The 21,620-nt window shown below is 41.1% G+C and overlaps 1 protein-coding gene across 37 annotated transcripts in view; it reads left to right on the forward strand.

Moving 5' to 3' along the window:
• Positions 1-21,620, forward strand: part of ANK2 (ankyrin 2) — a 626,865-nt gene that overhangs the window by 376,743 nt on the left and 228,502 nt on the right. For 9 of the 37 annotated variants that reach the window (XM_075860551.1, XM_075860555.1, XM_075860553.1 and 6 more), the window contains exon 1: positions 8,471-9,197. The exons of 5 other annotated variants lie outside the window; for them this stretch is intronic. In XM_075860551.1, the coding sequence (XP_075716666.1) occupies positions 9,063-9,197 (135 nt within the window). In that variant the 5' untranslated portion in view covers positions 8,471-9,062. Of the gene's footprint in view, positions 1-8,430; positions 9,198-21,620 lie in introns of those variants that run through there. 23 more of the 37 variants (XM_075860557.1, XM_075860559.1, XM_075860560.1 and 20 more) reach the window with 12 other exon arrangements.

Here is a 21,620-nt window from a genome sequence, read left to right on the forward strand (position 1 = left end):
ATATTATCTCAATTCACCTAGTGCAGCCAAAACACACCTTGCTCACAATTAAATAAGCTACGCAGGCAGCAGGGAGACCTTTTTTTACCATTTCATTATATTGATTTTACGCATTTTCTCACACAACAGAATTAGCTTGTGCAGTTATCAATTTGAATTGAGTCTAAATATTCAAGCTGAGACAACGCATTTACTATATGTGACTAGGCTTTTACTTTAAAACCAATGTCACGTTCATTACCAAACCGTTGTATAGTCTGGTTTCCTATTTTGTTGTTTTATACAGGTTTGTTCTCCGGTTTATAAAAAGCTAAGCCTCATCTTACAAAATGAAGCAATTTTCACATTTAAGTAGGATCCTCCGTCGGAGTTCTTTCTATTAGGCTGGATTCACACGAGCATGTTCGTTCCGTAAAGGACGGCACGTATTTCGGCCGCAAGTCCCGGAACCGAACAAACTGCAGGGAGCCGGGCTCCTAGCATCATACTTATGTACGACGCTAGGAGTCCCTGCCTCGCTGCGGGATAACTGTCCCGTACTGTAATCATGTTTTCAGTACGGGACAGTAGTTCCACGGAGAGGCAGGGACTTCTAGTGTCGTACATAACTATGATGCTAGGAGCCCGGCTCCCTGCAGTGTGTTCTGTCCAGGACTTGCGGCCGAAATACGTTCCGTCCTTTACGAACCGAACATGCTCGTGTGAATCCAGTCTCAGGTTTAACGGAAGGAATGGCGCAGCATACAGCACTATTCTTGCCGCCAAAACTATAGAAGCCAGTACAGAACCCCGACGAGCCATAAGTCAATGGGGTCCATCGGTCATTATTTGTATCCATTGATGGATCCAGCAAGGCATCGTGGCTTACATTGTCAATGAAAACCATGATGTATATGGGAATAGAGCCTGAGAAACTTGCCAAAATCCAGTCAGTAGGGTGTTTTCTGTTTCTGCTGAAGGCTGCTCATTGTCTTCGGAGGCTGGACAGCTAGTCATATCAGTAGGTCACGCAACTTGTCAAAACTACGTTGGAAGATGACCACAATCTAATGCGTATGGAGACTGTTCCCTGACATGTCGCTGTAAACAAGGATCAGGCATGCTGGTTTCCACATGACAAATCTGTTGTCCTGCTGCCCTCTCGCCATTGAAATGAGCATGATTGGTCATTGGTCAGCCTACCCACAGATATACAAAATCATGGTTAGTAGGGTAGTTCTCTGTTAATATTGACTGAGACCTTTGTTCAAACTTGATCTTTGTCATTTACGGATTTACACAAATATTGTTATGCAGAAATATATACTTTATTCTTAGCAGCACCTATTTTTTTTGGCTTTAAAGGCGTATTACGGTTTCAGCAAATAAAAGTTATTTATTGTATAATGAAAAGTCATGATATCGTTTTCCAACACACTTTCTAAAAATCTGTCCATAGTCATGTGATGGACAAACAGGTGCCCGGCTCAGTATAAGACACAGCTCTGATACACATACTGTAACTTTAATGAGCCAGAAACCTGTATGATCATCACATGACCAGGACAGATTTTAATCTTCTGGAAGTAAACAATGAAGGTTCCTATGGAATGACTGCAAGCAAAGATTTAAAATTTTGTGAAGAATTGATGCAGAAAGTGTTTTGAAACATTGTGTAATTTAAAAATCTTAATTTGCTCAAACCAGAATACCCCTTTAAGGCCAGCATCAATATTGTTAAGTGGGGATGCTGACACAACAACAAGTTGCCCCAGTAAGAAATTAAATTGCTTGAATTTTGTCACAATTGAAACATCTGCTATTTAATACTAGTTTTACAATATACATAAAAATAAGATGCCTATGGTCCTTATACATCTATACATGAAGAACAAACAATATACACACTCTTACATTGAGGAAAGAGAAACCCATCGTTCAATCAAAATTCCCCTTCATGTGCACCCTCGGTTAAATGACAACTAAACCCCAGACTCCTTCCCCCAGATACATAGTGTGTCATTTGTCAATGCTAGTATTACTGCTCTTCTGCTGCAGAACCTGAGATAGAGGCGCCAGGGGCGGATTGAGTTGGTCATCGGCAAAGCTCAGTTTTAAAAATGGATGTGGTGGGGGACTGGCATGTACCAACACAGTGGCATGGCCTACCTCCTATTTTGGTTGAAGTGGCTTTGATGAATATAGAATAATAACTTACCTTTTATACTCTTATTCTAAAATGATGTATTCAGGTATTCCTGTATTTGCTAAATAAGAATAGACATTTTTATTGGTTATTAAATCAGAAGAATGCCAGTTGCAGACCAAAGAACCACAGACTAATAGCACACGTATGCTAGGATTGCCAGTTCATCACTAACTTCCTGTTAGTTGACAAATGTCAATAACTTATTTTATTTTTTTACCTGTTTGTGGTTATTTCCCAGTGGCAATTTCAGAAATGCCAAAACATACATTGCACAAGGTACACAACATAATGGGTGGTATAGGTATATACAGTATGTAAATTGTTAGTCACACAAGTCGCACAATGATAACTGTAATGCAGGAATATCTTTGTCTTGTATGGAGTGGCAAATTAAGTAGACTATAGGCCCTGGGCTGTTACCTAAATTTGGGCCCCTCTTTTCCACCGCCACCCTGCCGCGCCGTAGCTGTTGCTAACACTACCTTTTTGCGCAACCGTTAACAAATGGGTGTTACGATTCCCCTTTCACAGGGCTGTGTCCCTACATACTGACAGTATCACACTGTGCAAGGACACATCCTCCTGACAAGGGGATTGGTAACAACAATTTTTCTATCAGTTCTGGACTGCACAAAGACTTTATGTGGAATACCAGGATTTCCTATAATAAACATGTCAGGAGAGGGGACAGATTCTCTACAAATACAGTGACTCACAGGTGACGACGTCTCAGATGCTAGTAGTTTTTTTTCCTCTTTTCTTCTCCATTCGGTCCAGAGCTCATGACGACTTCTCCTGGCCATGGCCCATTTCTGCAGCCCCTAAATATAATATCACCATGCACTGCGCCCCTGAATATAATTGTGTCACACACTGTAAAGTAAAGCACCACATACACAGTGCCCTTTGTAGATAGAGCCAATCCCCCATGTAGATTGCACCACACCCCCCTGTAGATAGCGACACCCCCCTGTAGATAGCGCAACACACACACAACCCCCTGTAGATAGCGCCACACATACATACCCTGTAGATAGCGCCACACACAGCCCCCTGTAGATAGCATCACACAGCCCCCTATAGATAACATCACACAGCCCCCTATATATAGCATCATACAGCACTCTCCCCTTGTATATAGTGCCACACAGTGCTCCCTTCCTTATATATAGTGCCACACAGCGCTCCCCCCCCTTGTATATAGTGCTACACAGCGTCGCTACATTGCAGCCCTTGGATGACATTTTATCCCATATGACTGCTGCAGTCTGAGATTGGCTGCAGTGGTCACATGGGGTGAAACGTCATCCCAGGAGGTCAGCCCGGGCGGACAAACGGAATTCTGGGCAAGTATAAGATTTTAATTTTTTCTAAATTGCGTTTTTACATAACATCTGCTATCTGTTGCGGGTTTCACCTCCCTATTGAATTAAATGGGGAAAACCCAGAACAAATAAGCAGCATTTACGCAAATACAATTGACATGCTGCGGAATAAAAAACCGCACCGCAGGTCAATTTCTGAGCTTTTTTTTCCAATTATCATTTACGCGGCGTGTGGATGAGAATTGTTCACATCTAATCTACTCTGCTGCTACTGTATTAGAGCTTGTCCACACTTAACGGAATTGCTGCGTATTTTCCGCACGGGAAATACGCAGAATACAGTAGCAGCAAAGTGAGTGAGATTTAAAGAGGCTCTGTCACCAGATTTTGCAACCCCTATCTCCTATTGCAGCAGATCGGCGCTGCAATGTAGATAAGAGTAACGTGTTTTTTTTTAAAAAACGAGCATTTTTGGCCAAGTTATGACCATTTTTATATTTATGTAAATGAGGCTTTCTAAAGTACAACTGGGCGTGTTTAAAGTTAAAGTACAACTGGGCGTGTATTGTGTTCGTTACATCTGGGCGTTTTTACTTCTTTTACTAGCTGGGCGTTGTGTATAGAAGTATCATCCACTTCTCTTCACAACACCCAGCTTCTGACAGTGCAGACACAGAGTGTTCTCGAGAGATCACGCTGTGACGTCACTCACTTCCTGCCCCAGGTTCTGGATCGTGTCGGACGAGCGAGGACACATCGGCACCAGAGGCTACAGTTGATTCTGCAGCAGCATCAGCGTTTGCAGGTAAGTAGCTACATCGACTTACCTGCAAACGCCGATGCTGTTGCAGAATCAAATGTAGCCTCTGGTGCAGATGTGTCCTCGCTCGTCCGACACGATGCAGGACCTGGGGCAGGAAGTGACGTCACAGCGTGATCTCTCGAGAACACGCTGTGTGTCTGTGCACTGCCAGAAGCTGGGTGGTAACGAAGAGAAGTGGATGATGCTGATTCGTCAGCATCATACACTTCTATACACAACGCCCAGCTAGTAAAACAAGTAAAAACGCCCAGATGTAACGAACACAATACACGCCCAGTTGTACTTTAACTTTAAACACGCTCAGTTGTACTTTAGAAAGCCTCATTTACATAAATATAAAAATGGTTATAACTTGGCCAAAAATGCTCGTTTTTAAAAAAAAACAAAACGTTACCCTTATCTACATTGCAGCGCCGATCTGCTGCAATAGGAGATAGGGGTTGCAAAATCTAGTGACAGAGCCTCTTTAACAAATCTCATCCAGACGCTGCGTAAAATTTCGGACCAGAAATTTTGTCCTGCGGTGCGTATTTTTTGTGCCGCAGCATGTAAATTCCTGCTGCAGATAGTGGACTGAATTGCTGCGTTTTTTAGAGGAGACGTCACCATCTCCTAGCATTGAGGAGAACGCAGCAAAATATTCACCATTTTCTGCAGCAAAAATGCAGGAAATTGTGTTTTTTTTCTGCAGCGGAATTTCTGCTCATTTCTGCGGAATTGCTGCAGAAATATATATATTATATATACACACACACTATATATATATATATATATATATATACACACACACACACACACTATATATATATATATATATATACAGTGAAGGAAATTAGTATTTGATCCCTTGCTGATTTTGTAAGTTTGCCCACTGTCAAAGTCATGAACAGTCTAGAATTTTGAGGCTAGGTTAATTTTACCAGTGAGAGATAGATTATATTTAAAAAAAAAAACAGAAAATCACATTGTCAAAATGATATATATTTATTTGCATTGTGCACAGAGAAATAAGTATTTGATCCCCTACCAACCATTAAGAGTTCAGCCTCCTCCAGACCAGTTACACGCTCCAAATCAACTTGGTGCCTGCATTAAAGACAGCTGTCTTACATGGTCACCTGTATAAAAGACTCCTGTCCACAGACTCAATTAATCAGTCTGACTCTAACCTCTACAAGAGAAAAATAGGAGGGTTCCTCCAGCTCACCTTTGCAGATATGCTGAGTCATTCAAGCACGGATCCCCGTGTCGGCACACGTGTAAACACAGGAGGAAACAAAGAATTGGATCCAGCGAAGAGTCTGTTAGGTTCTGTTAAAATGTAGGAATCTTCTTCCAAGTTTTAATGAGGCAAAGGATAAAACATGTGCAATGAAATGTGAAAATTCCCAAACATGCAATAGAGGGATGAACAGCAAATGGAGCGGTGCCTACGCGTTTCTGACGCTGACTGCGTCCTTAGTCATGACACATATTAATCTTTTCCTTTTATTAGCCAGTCTCAGATATGGCTTTTTCTTTGCCACTCTGCCCTGAAGGCCAGCATCCCGGAGTCGCCTCTTCACTGTAGACGTTGACACTGGCGTTTTGCGGGTACTATTTAATGAAGCTGCCAGTTGAGGACCGGTGAGGCGTCTATTTCTCAAACTAGAGACTCTAATGTACTTGTCTTGTTGCTCAGTTGTGCAGCGGGGCCTCCCACTTCTCTTTCTACTCTGGTTAGAGCCTGTGTGTGCTGTCCTCTGAAGGGAGTAGTACACACCGTTGTAGGAAATCTTCAGTTTCTTGGCAATTTCTCGCATGGAATAGCCTTCATTTCTTAGAACAAGAATAGACTGTCGAGTTTCACATGAAAGTTCTATTTTTCTAGCCATTTTGAGAGTTTAATCGAACCCACAAATGTAATGCTCCAGATTCTCAACTAGCTCAAAGGAAGGTCAGTTTTATAGCTCCTCTAAACAGAAAAACTGTTTACAGCGGTGCTAACATAATTGCACAAGGGTTTGCAAGTGTTTTCTAATCATCCATTAGCCTTCTAACACAGTTAGCAAACACAATGTACCATTAGAACACTGGCGTGATGGTTGCTGGAAATGGCCTCTATACACCTATGTAGATATTGCATTAAAAACCAGACGTTTGCAGCTAGAATAGTCATTTAGCACATTAACAAAGTATAGAGTGTATTTCTGATTAATTTAATGTTATCTTCATTGAAAAAAACTGTGTTCTTTTCTTCAAAAATAAGGACATTTCTAAGTGACCCTAAACTTTGGAATGGTAGTGTGTATATATATATATATATATATATATATATATATATATATACATACATATACATACACTATATATATATATATATATACACACACACACACATACATACACTATATATATGTAAACATGTGTATATATATATATATATATATATATATACACACACATACATACACTATATATATATATATATATATAAACATATACTATATATATATATATATATACACACATACACTATATGTGTATATATATATACACTATAAAACGCCTGAATTACGTCCGTAAATAGGGCGTGTGAACATACCCTTAGTGATTTCAGTTTGTTTTTCAAAGGAATTGTAGAGATTATGGGTCATATTAAAGGAATAAGTTCTGAAATGATTCATCTTGTACTAATTTTGTAACATGACAAAAACTGGCATTTTAACAGGGGTGTGTAGATGTTTTGTATCCACTGTGTGTGTGTGTATATATATATATATTATTAATATATATTCATACAGTGGCAGAACTACCACTATAGCAGCCATAGCGGCTGCTACGGGCCCGCGGGATGAGGGGGCCTGCGCTCCCCTGACCGGAACATATTATTAATGTGCCAGACCAGGCGGCATGGATTCCCTCATGCCCACATTCAATTGTATCTGCGTCCTCAGGTTGCAGATAGAATTGAATGCTATGGCGGAGCAGGGAGCTAAATGAAGGGAGCTAACGAAAAGCAAAAAGCGGCAACTCACCATCCTGTGTTAAAATACTTTTATTTCAGCTCATAAAACTTCCATGGATGGGAGGTAAGGGAGGATGTTGCCAGTTGTCATATGTGTGTACATGAAAAATAACACTATTTTTGAGCTTGTGGGCCTAACAGCTTTCATGTCCTCATTATACTGCACACATAGAAGAGGAGAATCCTGCTCTCTGGTTCTTCCTCACAAATATAGAAGCAGCATGGAGGAAATTATACAGCAGTAATTTGCAGTGTAGGTGAGAATCCGGCACAGGGGTGAGATATAACACTTACCAGCAGATGCAGTACATCTGTGTGTGTCTTTCTCACTCTGCTCCCCTCCCCTCTCCATAGATTTGTATGGGTAGCGTGTCTGTCCTGACTTACTCTGTTCCTGTTCCCCCCTCCACTCTCCAAAGATTTCTATGGACAGCAGTGTGTGTGTGTGTGTGTGTGTGTGTGTGTGTGTGTCTCCTCTTTCTGCTCCCACCTCCCCTCTCCATAGACTTCTATTGGCAGGCTGTGAGGAGACACCACCTCCCCCCCCACACACACACACACACAAACTTCCTGCAGTCCTTTCCTCTGCTCTGTAACCAGGGACGGATTTTGCATGACAACAGGAGGTGGACAGCAGATTACAGGAACTGTGTCTCTTTTCATTTTAATCTCCATTCAGTAAAACAAAATAAACTGTATAAGGGCATTTTATAGATGCCCTTATTTAAAGAAATCTGTTCTAATGACAGATTTTTTCAGGTAAAACACGTTAAACCCTAATGTGTTAAAGTATTCTATCGTGTATGAGCTTGTTTAAGGGGGAGGGGAGGGGGAGATTATAGCAGGTGATCATCTGGTTGGTTCCGGAATGTAGAATATATATTTCCAGCAGGTATTTTCAGTCCGTGCTCTCTGGTTATGGTATGCAGACTCACGTTTGTTGTCAGCCACTTGCTATAAATTAAGCCATATGAATATTCAGAAAGCTGCGATTGCCTTTTCACCCTTGTATTTGAGTAGAGCGAGGTCAGAAGCAGGTGGACCAGACACAGCCAGTATGGCTTCAGCTTCAAGCTGCAATAATGTAATTAAACAGAAACCAGAAGCATAAGGACAGAGGGAAGGAAACATGTCATGTGTTCAATGTGAGGCAGTCTTAGCAGCGGCAGCAGCAAGTCATTAAGTCAGACTGCACCATTTTTATTCATACTCTTCTATGAGCTGCTCGAGGAATTTAAAGGAGATCTTCCTTCCCTGCTGACTTTTCCGAGGTGGCATCTTCCAGGCTGTAGCCAGAGGACGCAGGCTGTATTGGGAGGTCCCAGAAGACCTTTCTGATTTGGTGAGGAGTTAAAGGATGGACTGTCAGCTGGTCTGAAGCTTGCATTTATGTACAGTCAATGAACATCTGGGACGTTGCCAATGTGAAAGATCAGATCCTTTTAATTTTTTTTTTGTCCCCATCTTTGTCTATGTCTTGTGACTGACACCTTCTAAGTGTCAGGTGTAACTGTTTCTATGCTCTGTGGGCTCTGAAATGCTCTCTCGTCTGTTGGTTCCTGCAGCATATGGACACAAGCTGTAATTTATCAGTGGATTGGAGGATTACAGTGGAAAGTTCTGGCTCACAGCCACAGACTTAGTGGGAGAAAATAAAACACTGGATTTTTATTCCTCGGGTAGAAGCTGAGTCCTTGAAGCTGGTTCTGCCTCCTCAAAATGGCTCATGCTGCTGCTTCTATTAAAAAAGTACGGGAGCTGGAACTGCCTTCCATTGAAGAAAAAGAGAAAGAGAGGGAAAAGGAGAGGAGAAGGCGTAAGATCCCTAGGGATCGCATAGATCGAAAACGTAAGGTATGAAGACTGTACGTTCTCTATTCAGTCACCATGTAGCTCATAATCACAAATGTGCTCGGAATTATCCAATAGTGCCGGTATCATCCTCCTATCCGTAGGATCTATCCCTCTCATATTGCATATCTGCCGTCACATAAATAAGACTCATCGCTTTTTATGCTATTCTGTTTAATTCATAGGGTCATGTCTGCATTAATATTCATAGAGTATGTCAATCTGTTGCTGAATGTGGATTTTCCTGCCCACCTCCCTTAGAGATGCAGAGTTTCCCTGCATCAGTGAATCCTCAGTGCAGACCCCACCTTCCTCATGTTTGATCATATCAGCTGGGCACCATGTTCTAGCAGAACAGCTGTAGGGATGCACGATGTATTGATACATATAATGCAGATACAGGGGTGGCTTTGGATTTGCACAGGGGTAGAGGTACATTGATGTCGGTTATCATAGCAGATCATGCAGGGAAGGATAAGCTTGTTGTTATGCTCTGCAAGGAGGATCTAGCACAAGCAAATGACTATGTAAATCAACCTGTGACATGATCAGATTCCTAGAGGTGTTACGTACAAAGGGTATTTGTGGCTTCAGAGAGGTGTAAGATGGTTTTCGGTTCATACATCTGTACATAATGATCAGCCTCTTCCTAGATGAACGGTGCACCAGCAGTCTATTATTCATGCTGCCTTCCCTGCGATACAGAACTTCACGATCACTGTGATTATTATAATGTCTGCTGACTCGTTATAATGGAATACTTTTAATAACAAAACATGTTACATTTTGTGCAATGCAGTCTTTAGGCACCTAGTATTTGGTGGCAATCCCGATGCACTACAGAAATGCAGCATTTTACAAATGTAGCAAATCTTTCATGTGTTTTCTTTTCTATCCTACCATCTGCAGATCACATCTCAAGAAAATAGCTTGTTCAGCTGCTTACATATAACAATATATTCTTTATTATAGGGATTTACATGTAAAACCATAAATGGGGGTCAGTGAGCTCAGACTCCCATGTATTTCCAAAATGAACAGGCCACAGTGCCCAGCAGAGTCTTGGAATAGACGTGGTGTTGCTTGATTTCAATGACAATCTATTGTGAATATTCTATTCGATATTACCAATGACAGAAATTTCCATGCAAATGTAGAAATCTATGTAGATCTAAAGTGTGATTTGGCCTACTTGATTTCAGAATGGGTAGAGGGCCCAGATCATTGACCCACTAAGATTCTATCTACTGATATTTCTATGTAACATGTCAGATACATTCATGTGAAATTCCCCTTTTAAGGTCCCAATATTTTAAGTAGAGTAGGATAAGGGACAGTTACCTACCATGACATGAGTGGTAATATTACTGGACGATGATGGCTGTCGTGCCATCCAATCATCAGTAGTGATACAGTTGTATTGACCACTTTGTTTATTCAGCGTTCTACCAAGGGAAGGGCGTTATTGGCAAAGTTCCATCTGTCATACTGAGCAGATATTTGCTCACCTATTGATCTTTAGATCCACAATAATCAGTGTAACGTCCATTCAGTTAGGCCACGTGATGGGACAAATAGATACATTACTTTGCAGCTGTTCCTCCACACTGTTCATACTTTACACAATCCTATCTGAACTTTACTTACAATTCATTTTGCACTTTGTGAGTTTCAGATCTAAAATGTGTTAACACTAAAAAGTTAATTACACATATCAAATCCCTGTGTCCTGAATGTGTCACTTTCTTTACAAAGCTCTGTGTCCCAATTCAAAGAATGCAAGGACATCTTTCTCATGGACATTAATTTAAGCTGAATTACAGTTCTCACTACCCTTGGCGCTTTGTTGATTCAACAAATCAAAAAGAAAAAATTGTGTACTCATCTTAATATTTTTTCATTCTGTCATTTAAAGAATTTTTTGTTGTTGTTGCGCATATCATGCTAACTCACCAGAAATATTCTAGAAGTGTCATTTATTTCTTTTTAGCTCAGTTACAGCTAAACATTTTGGACCCTTTCATTAACAGTCTGATCATCAAAATAGACCATGCTCTCATGTGTAAACAGGAGGTCACTCTCCCCTGTGTAGATGACTTCCTGTGAACTACAGGATTATATAATCACCTTTCAAAACCTTCCTGGCAGCCCTAAAACACTGCCCCACCCTGCTTGCTTCACTGTATGCCCCCCATGCAAGGAGTGCAGCTGAAGAGATAATTTATTCCCTACCTAAGGGACCAGGAGTGCAGTGTTAGGTGAGTCCATACAATAATTAGCTGCAGAGTTCTAAATCTCCCTTGACTCACACTGACTGTCTTTACCATCTGTGATACTGTGTGCAAAGAGTCCAGTGTATTTCTATGAGATGCAGCTTCACGCTGCTCTCCCCTGCCTTCTCCTTGTAAGAGCTGACATAGAGAAATCTATCACTATAAGGAGGCAGAGGAGACAGGGAGAAGTTAGTGTACACTGAGAATCTGCAGTGTACCCTCACTATCCAAACACTATGCCTCCATGTTTTACACACTATACTCACGTTTTTGTATCACTCACAGCCCTGATTTTTACACACTACACTTAGTAATGTTCCTTATACCTCACATGTATACCATACACAGCCTTTTTCTTTATGGTCTCTACACTTTATGGAATTTACTGTGGTTACTCAAAGCGCAAGAAAGTCACCACCAGTGAAGTTAATAGAATGATGTACGTTACCTGCCAATAAGTTCAAAGCCCCAAAAATTATTTTCCACCAAAAACCAAATCAAAGACCCAATGTAGAATCTGTGGAACAGTTTGACAATTTTGGTCCATCCATTTACCCTAAACAACTAGAAGAAAATCTGTCGGGTACAACTGGCTAACACTTGTATATATTGATCCTTAAAGGGTTTGTCTCATCAAGACAATCCCTTTTTAATAGAAGACGGCTAGGCGATCATCTGATCGGGCAGGTCCGCCTTCAGAAACCCTTATCTGTTAGCTGTTATCGCTGGGGGAAGCTGTGGATGGCCATACATTAATCGCAATACATGGACAGGTTAGGTCTACTAGAGCGAAAGCTGCCCTGGCCTATAGAGGTGTGTGCCAAGTGGGGGACACCCCTTTTATACCTTGGAAAAGCGGGTTCGAAATTTGGCATGCAATTTGGCCCTTTAAGAGTGCGAGGGTCAGTACTAGGACGTGCAGGAGGAGAGCGGCGTGGATGGAGAGTGCGGTTGTGCAGTGAGAAGAAAGGGGGGCTCAGGACCCCTGTTTTAGTGATCAGTGGGGGTCCCAATGGTGGTATCAGTGATATAGAAGCAAATGCTGTAGGTGTAGTAAAGTTGGTGTATCTGGCTCTAACCAGTCTTTCTCAGTAAACATTTCTCAATCAGTAATGATATCAGAGAATGAATGACCATTGCCTGAAATATTGGGTGTTGGAAGTCTGTGTGAAAGCTGTACACTTTTTTCCCTTCACATACATCTAATATCTACCCCCTTGCCTCTAGATCTGTAGTCACCATCACCAGCCCATAAGATTCTGTCTAAGTATAACTGAACAACAACCTATATAGATGCTTACCAAATCAGTACCAGGTTCTACACCCAAAATACTACTAATCCTACCGAAAAATGGAGTAACCTACAACAAACTTTCGTTAAACAGTAACAACTATATTGATATTCCAAATTAAAAGCAATTCATTAAAAATAGTCATAAAAATTATGCAAGATGAAGAAGATATAGTACGACCTGGTTAGGAGGAATAATACCCTAATTCATACTGTAGTGACCAAACAGTGTAGTCCATACTGACAAAAAACATAAAAGACGATGCACAATGAATGGGTGATAAAGTGCAAACAATGGTACTGAACAAATACTAAATACAATTCACAAAAGATAAAGTGCAAGCAAGTATAAGGCTTCGTTCACATCTGTGTCAGGGTCCCGTTCTGACCTTCCGTCGGAGCTTCCTGTCAGAACGGGACCCTGAGGTTTTCGTTTGCATCCCTATTGATTTCAATGGTGACGAATCCGGTGCCAATGGTTTCCGTTTGTCTCAGTTGTGCAAGGGTTCCCTCGTTTTGACAGAATGAATAGCGTTTTGACGGTAAGCTCCAACGGAACGTCAGAACGGGACCCTGACGCAGATCTGTACGAAGCCTAACTGAGACACCTCCTAATTTCATTTGGCAGCTGTGGTCACGTGATGCATGCCAACGTAGGCATATGACCCAGATCCAGCTCTATTTAAATAGCTGTCAGGGGCGTCTGGTCACCAGGCTAGCAGAGCAGGCCAGTTTAGCTCTTGCTAAGCAGCTGTACCAGCTACTAGTTCTCCTTCATTTGTAGGTAATGTACATTGAGCAGTCGATCACATGTTGTGACACATTAGCTTGATAATGTGTTGGATTTGTGACATATATTTTGTCTCTATTAATGTTTGTTTTATTTGATTAACCTCTTAATATCCACATTATGTCAGACTGTCTCAAATTGGTTTGTGTGCTATTTTGCTGTAAATGATCATTTGGAGGTTGATTTACTACGGGAATATATTACCAGAACTTTGCAGCTATATAAGATGTGGCACCTAATCCTTACATCTTTTTGCTCATTATAGTAAAAATAATCTCCCAGATTTCTGTCACACGTGATAGACGTCTTTCCATGTTATATCCTTAATCTCAACTAATATCACCCGTAATAATTACACCTGACTGTGATGTCATAGTTGAATTGGTAAGGTTATGTTTGGTTATGAATGTCATGGTCCAGCAAATCACTAGTAACTAAATGAATAACATAATGAGGCAGTGCTTTATATCTGAGGTGTACCGACCAGCATTGATAGAGACACACAATAGGGCTCATGTATTAATCTACAATATATTTACAAGAAGCAAATGTACACAAGGGGCATAGCTATGTAGTTACAATATTATACCAGGTATGTGGCCAAAATGTGGCATTGCCAGGTAAAAGCTGTCCATAGACTTTGTGAGGCGTTTTCGGTAGCATTTCAACAAGAAAAACATGTTCTACAAATCCGATTATTAATTCATCTATTTCTCCACAAAGGATGTTAAAAATGATGAAAAATTTTATTTGTACATGGTGCTTGTTCCGTACAATAAGGGAGGAATATTCTTTACTGTGCTTTGTCTAGAATCCGTCGAAATGAAATTTTCATGTTCCTGTAATTACGGTGTGGGCACACATGCTCTCCCTGGAGTAATTCCGTGATGCCCTTTCATCATGTGCCCTGGTTACGGGAGACGGAGGGTGGGGTTTGATTGATGTTTTGCTCCTCTCGGTTTTTTCTTTTGTGCTGCTTTAGGTGAGTAAACGTATTAAAACCTAACATTCATTTTATAAAGGTTTCTATATTTACATCAACAGAAAAAACATTTCATTACACAGTCAATGATATATATAATATATATTGCCTTTAGTTATATTGTTACCAATATAATAATAGCAGCGTACATGATCCAACAAGACATAACAGGTAATGCATTCACAATGGTAACATACAGAAACATTGTAGCCTACAAAATAGAATAACAAACTACGCCGATCTATGGATATTGAAACACTTATCACACCATGTTATAATCTTCAGGTAATAGCGGGAAGATACAAGAGACTCATAATATCTTCTTTACGTTATATTACCATTAGACTATTAGATTATAACTTTTTTTTAATGTAAATATTAGTGGACTCTATATATTTTATATATATATATATATATATATATATATATATATATATATATATATATTTAAATGAGGATTGTAATATCTCTATAAAGATTGTATTGTACATCTGTAAAGTAGTTATAAAGTGCTTCATACGAAATATATGGTGTCATTATAGGCTAATATAATGTTATTAATAGAATCGGTCCCATAAGCAGCGGTGGTCTGAAAGTAGAGCAAGACAACTGCCAGCCCATCAGCAAGCTATATACTGAAGGCCACTGCCTGTAAATTAGGCACATTTTGCAATTGCCTACTTTCCAACTGAAGTCAAAGGAGAAAACACACTGGAAACACAATTCAAGATCCCTGGAAAGAAACTCTTTTAACCTTTGCCCCCCTCAAGCAGTCTGTTCTCTGTAGGAAATCATTTCTGCCCATTTCATCCCTAAAATGTGTCTTGCACATGGTTTCATTGGAGATTGGATGGTCTGTTTTTGCAGAGCCAGACAATATAATGATTGACGGCATCCTCTGATTTCAGAATTGATAGGGGAACAGCTTGTACTGTAGTAGTCCAAATCCTCACTAACATAATAATTTGAAGAGCAAGATTACCAAATGTTCAGACACTTTTTTTTTTCCTTTACATGTTGTCTTGTCGGATTTGATGGGGCACTGCCAGACGTTTGGCTGTAAGTCAGGACACATTTTAATTACAAAATGTAATCCATGCTGCTTTCTTTAACACTTACAACAATGTGGCGAACAATGTCTAACAGTGACTTCATACACTGTACATACCATAGTACTCACCACCAAGGTATACAGTGCAAGCAGTCCTGCGGTAGAAAGAACAGATATACCTACTATTGTCCTAGACAAATATTGAGAATAATTATGTAACGGTAATGAAATGTACAGTGGTGAAGACTTCACTACCTTGGCAAACTGTATAGTAAATTTCGAACAAAACTGTTTTATTATTGTTAGTATACATACACCAGGGGTGTAGCTAGGGAGGAGCTAGTGGGGAATGTGCGTGCCATAGTGGCCTAAATGCCACTATGCCTTGGCCGGGGTATTTAGATATATGGACAGGGCATGGAACTGAATCTTTTGCCCCTGGTGAAGGAAAACCTAACTACAACTCTGCTTAGACTTAAAGGGTAAGGGTATGTTCACATGAGGTCATTACGTCCGTAATTGACGGACGTATTTCGGCCGCAAGTACCGGACCGAACACCGTGCAGGGAGCCGGGCTCCTAGCATCATAGTTATGTACGATGCTAGGAGTCCCTGCCTCGCTGCCGGACAACTGTCTCGTACTGAAAACATGATTACAGTACAGGACAGTTGTCCGGCAGCGAGGCAGGGACTCCTAGCGTCGTACATAAGTATGATGCTAGGAGCCCGGCTCCCTGCACTTTGTTCAGTCCGGTACTTGCGGCCGAAATACATCTGTCAATTACGGACGTAATGACCTCGTGTGAACATACCCTAACTCCACTTTGGAATTACATAGTGGTGGACTAAATATTTGTTTGTACATATTCATACTTCTCCCTCATAGTCAGTGTGATGGGAAAAAAAAATGTAATTTTTTTAAAAAAATATCCCAAACCCAGAGAATCCCTTTTGGTTACTGTGGATATTTTTCATTGAAATAGAGAGAGTCTCTGTAATGGCAGGGGGTAGGGAGACGGACAAGTGAGCCCTAATCTACCAGCCACTCTGTCCCTGCCTACTTGCAACGACCCGCCCTAGGCAACGGGGTACAACTGGGCGGCGGTCCCTGCGCTCAGTAAGTGCACGACAAACACGACAAACATACAAAGGAACACAAGCAAGGAAAAGGGGCCGTTGCCCACGGCAACACCGTGAGCAACCAGAGTGGTGAACGAGCCGAGTCAAGCCAGGAGTGTGCGAGGTACAAAACGAAAAGCAGAAGAGTAGTCGGTAAGCCAGGGTCTGTATGGAGCAGGATCAAAAATAGCAGGAGCTGTAGCTGGGCCAGGAAACCACAAGGAAAGAATCACAAGCACCGAGGGACAGGAAGTGCAGGCTTAAATAGACCGAGGGTGGGAGCTAGCTGAGTCTGGCCAGGTTATGATACGCTCTCCCACTCCTAAGCCTGCCAGCCTGAATGGTGGAAGCAGGAGTCAGTCTCAGGGATGTATTCTCAGGTGCTGACTGATTAGTTCTGGGAGTTAACACCGAAGCTGTGCCTGGCAGATCCTTTACAGTCTCTGCATTAACAGGTATCAGCTTGGAAGCACATTTTATTAGGGCATAGGAACCTAGAATGCCAAGGAAGAAAGGCGTAGCATGCTTTGAATTTGTGCACAAGAAGTGGAATTCTGTAATGGAAATGTATGGTGTTTCATATTCTCCTTTACTAGTGGCATCTGAAATTAATCATATGATGCACATTTAAGTGTTTGTGTAATCCCCAAAATTTTTCTATAGCGATATGTACGTCTTTGCTGAGGCACAAACTTACTACCTTCAGAAAAGCTTTCGCCCCAACAGAAAAGCCGGCGGGCAGTGGGGGTGCCCTCCTGTCCCAGATGAGCATCTACTAGTGGGGGAAGGGGAGTCCTTGATTTTGAACTGACCTTTGTTTATGTCACTCATTAAATGTATGTGTATATATCTATATATATATATATATATATATATATAAAACCCTTTGATTCGTCTTATATATATATATATATATATATATATATATATATATTTAGAAAAATATATACTAATTCACTTGGGACTATTTCCAGTTATGTTTTCACAGACTTTCCAAGTATTATTTGCATTTACTGAGTGTAACTTGTTTGGGTGCGTACACTTAAAATTAGGACTTGAGGTCAGTGCATTGCAGTGTAGACACGTCCAGCTTTTAGGCCTCATGCAGACGGCCGTACCCGTAATCACAGCCCGCGATTTTTGGGTCGTTCCCCCATACAAAGTATGGGAGCACGGCCCGTAAAAAAATGAAAAGTAGGACATCCGCCATAATTCCCAGCATGGTTCTACAGCGCAGACACCTATCCGTAGCGATACGGAAAGGTGTCCGCAGCCAGTAGAACTGGGCGGGTCCAAAATTGCATACCGTATTACGGTCCGCAATTACGGAGATTTTTTACGGTCATGTGCATGGCCCCTTCCCCTTCCCCCACTAGTAGACTGGTGACAAGTCCATGTGCTGGACACAATGAAGGATTTAGCTACTCCAGCATTTACCAGTAGTGCCTGAAGCCGTTTCCTTGCGCTCCAATCAAGTGATTATGCCTGAACAGCTGAGGTTCTCCCTTTGTTCCTACCAAATGGAGAGAACTGTCTTTTATATATTAATCCATCCACCCATCAAGGATTGCTGAACGTTTCACATTTCTGTTCATGTAGCAGCTTGTGGCTCCTTTTACATTTACTCAGACTTAATTGCTGTATTTGTGAGTCACAGAGTTTTATGGAGATATTTGGCGAAGTTGGTATATAATTGTGACTTTGATTAAAAGACATATGTGGCATTAATTACAATTATTATTATTATCCATGTTAGCCACTGCTGAGCACCCAACAGTCTTTTTTTTTAATCTGCTTGTTGTACTGCAGTGGCTGTAGTTATTTATGCATTATATGGCGCCGATATTTCCTGTATGGCTGAGTTAGGCCTCATGCACACGACCTTGCTTTTTCGGCCGCAACTTATCCGCATTTTTTTCTTTTATAAATTGTGGACTCATTCATTTCTGTGGCCCCATGCACACCGCCGTGGTTTACACGTATCCGCATGTGGGCCGAAAATCCGGACTGCCTAAATTTAGGACATGTCATTTTACGGTCCGAAATTTGCGGATTCACCAATTCTGGTGAATTGTTGTAGATCCGTGAGTCCTGATAACACACGGATGCACAACAAAGTTTTTTTGCTGTCCGATAGACCACAACGGACCCGTGGCTTTGTGGACTGCAAAACCAATGTGGTTGTGTGCATGAGGCCTTATAGTCATAGTTTTCCTAATTTACCTATTCTCTATAGTCTCTGTTTCTCTCCCTATAAAAAAAGGGAAGAGGTTCTCCACAGACTTTGATATGGCCCTAAAAAAGAATAGCAAGAAAAAGGGAAATGAAAGCATCAACCTTGTAATCATTTCTTTGAAGCCTTTATATGTACACAGGTACTTCAAGTAGGAAAGTTTCACCAGGGATCAGACCAATAGAAACTAGTAGAACATCCAGTCCTCCATCCCAGCTTCTGAATTTGTCCAAGAGCCCAACATTTTCATAATTGTTTCAGGACAAACTTTAGGTTTGCCTGCATAGTCTACTTTTTGTCTTTCTCTCTTAGGCCCCATATGATATGAAGCCTTATCAGTTAAGCATTGTATATTTGACGTGAGATTTTTAGTAAAATATGAGTCGTATTATGGATTTACATACCCGACAAGATTTTACGCAGATTACAATTTTACAGGTTTTATCATTGGCTTGTGTATGTCCATTGTGAATATCTTTGTATATTACATAAGCGTAGTTCTTTTTGCCTCTTTTTCCTATTTGTCATTCCCTTTCACTCGTGCACTGTGCCTTTCCCTCTGGGATTATCTTACAATGCAGGGACCACTAATCTCCTCAGCCGAATGCCAGATGGAACTGTATTTCGTGTTCCCTTTCTCATCCTCACACTGAAAGCATGCCCTGTTGTATACTTCCGCTATATCCAACTTAATAAAAATATTGATAAAAAGAAAATATCCTCAAACTCTATCTGCCAAAAATTGCCTAATGTAATGTCTAGTCCCATGTCATGATCATATGTAATTTTTGTACCCGCTTCAATGTTGCATTTGCAGTAACTGTAATCAGTTACTATGACTGGTACAGTTTGCTCTGCTTTCTGCATTTTTAAGGGAAGCATCTAAAATACCACAAAAAAATCTATTATAATCAGATATAGTAACTATGTCATAATCCACCAAACTGACCTCATAACATGGATTGTACTATAATAAGCCTAGGCCTTCTGCTTTTGAAGTACCATTGATAATGACTTTCATTGCAGCTACTCTGAGGTGCCAACCCTATTAGTGCCACAGCTGATACCAAGCGTAACATTTACTTTGAACATAAATCACCATCTTAAATCAATCATTGCTAGGAGGAGGAAACACATGGGGCTCTGAATCCTAGGAGATAATTGTCTTTGTTCTTCCTACTCTGAACATTTAATACTCCAAGTGCTGAATCTCTTGCTATGCATTGTTTTAAAGGCTAGGTACACCGTTGAAATAGTTTTGGTGTATTTTTTTAAAATAAAAATGTGTATCAGTGTGATTGGTGCAACTTTCTAAATACTTTTTATTAAGAATTCTTTTTACTTTTTGAGAGATACAGCTGCTTTGTATCCTGTATACAGAGCAGCTGTATCTAGCGTTGAAACCTGTTTCCGTGATGTCAGCGGCACTGACGGGTTCAGTGTCAGCAGGTCCTGCTTGTCTCTGACATACAGGCTCAAACTGTTATCGATCACATCTAAGTTATGACTTAGATGTGATCGATTAAAGGTAATCAATGGGAGGCATTTTCGGCCGGTTTTTGGCGCATTTTGCGGCACGGTTTCCGCGTTAAAAAACTCAGTATGAACTCACCCTTAGGGCATGATCAGATGTGGCGGAATTGCTCTGGAATTCCGCTGCGGACGGTCCGCTGCGGAAATCCGCAGCGTACGCGTTTCTCCATAGCTTTCCACACCTTTTTTGTTGAGTTCATTTACACGTTGCGTATAATTACGCTGTGGACCATAGGCTGCGGTGCGGAATTTGGTGTCCGCAGCATACACTGGTTGTTGCGGACGTTTAGCGGACTTGTTGCGGACTCATTGCAGAATTTCTCCATTGACTTCAATGGAGAGTCAAAATTCCGCAATGAGGTCCGCAGATGTTAGGTGTGCTGCGTAGCGTATTTTTTTTACGAACATGATCTTACTTCATTCTGGCTGGACCTATGTATTTCTAGGTCTACAGGCCCATAGAAGTCACTGGGGCTCCCGTAATTACGGGTGACTACGTGTGTGCACCCGTAATTACGGGAGCGTTGCTAGGCGACGTCAGTAAATAGTCACTGTCCAGTGTGCTGAAAGAGTTAAACGATCGGCAGTAACTGTTTCAGCACCCTGGACAGTGACTTCCGATCACAATATACATCAACCTGTAAAAAAAAAAGAAGTTCCTACTTACCGAGAACTCCCTGCTTCTTCCTCCAGTCCGGCCTCCTGGGATGACGTTTCAGTCCAAGTGACGGCTGCAGCCACTCACAGGCCAATCACGGGATGCAGCGGTCACATGGACTGCCGCGTCATCCGTCATGCCCTTAGAGTTCAGACATGGCAAATTTTTTCAACCGCAGATTTCTTTGCAAATCCACAGCAAAATTTGCAGCATACCCTCAATTATGTGCTGATTTTTTCAACTACATGTAAGGCTTCGTTCACATATGCGCAAGTGTCAGTCAGGGCTCTGTTCCGATGTAAAGCTCCGTCGGAACGGAGCACTGAATAAGATGTGAACAAAGCCTTAATGGGGTTTTAAAAGCCTTATCCACAGGATTGTGCTGTGATTGTCATGGAATTTTCACTGAAAATCTGCTAGAAATCTGCGACATGTGAACCAAAGAGATGTGCACACAGCTGGAAATGAGACTGCATTACATAATAAACTCACATCT

The sequence above is a fragment of the Rhinoderma darwinii genome, chromosome 1 (assembly GCF_050947455.1).
Source record: "Rhinoderma darwinii isolate aRhiDar2 chromosome 1, aRhiDar2.hap1, whole genome shotgun sequence".
NCBI classification, from domain to species: Eukaryota; Metazoa; Chordata; class Amphibia; order Anura; family Rhinodermatidae; genus Rhinoderma; species Rhinoderma darwinii.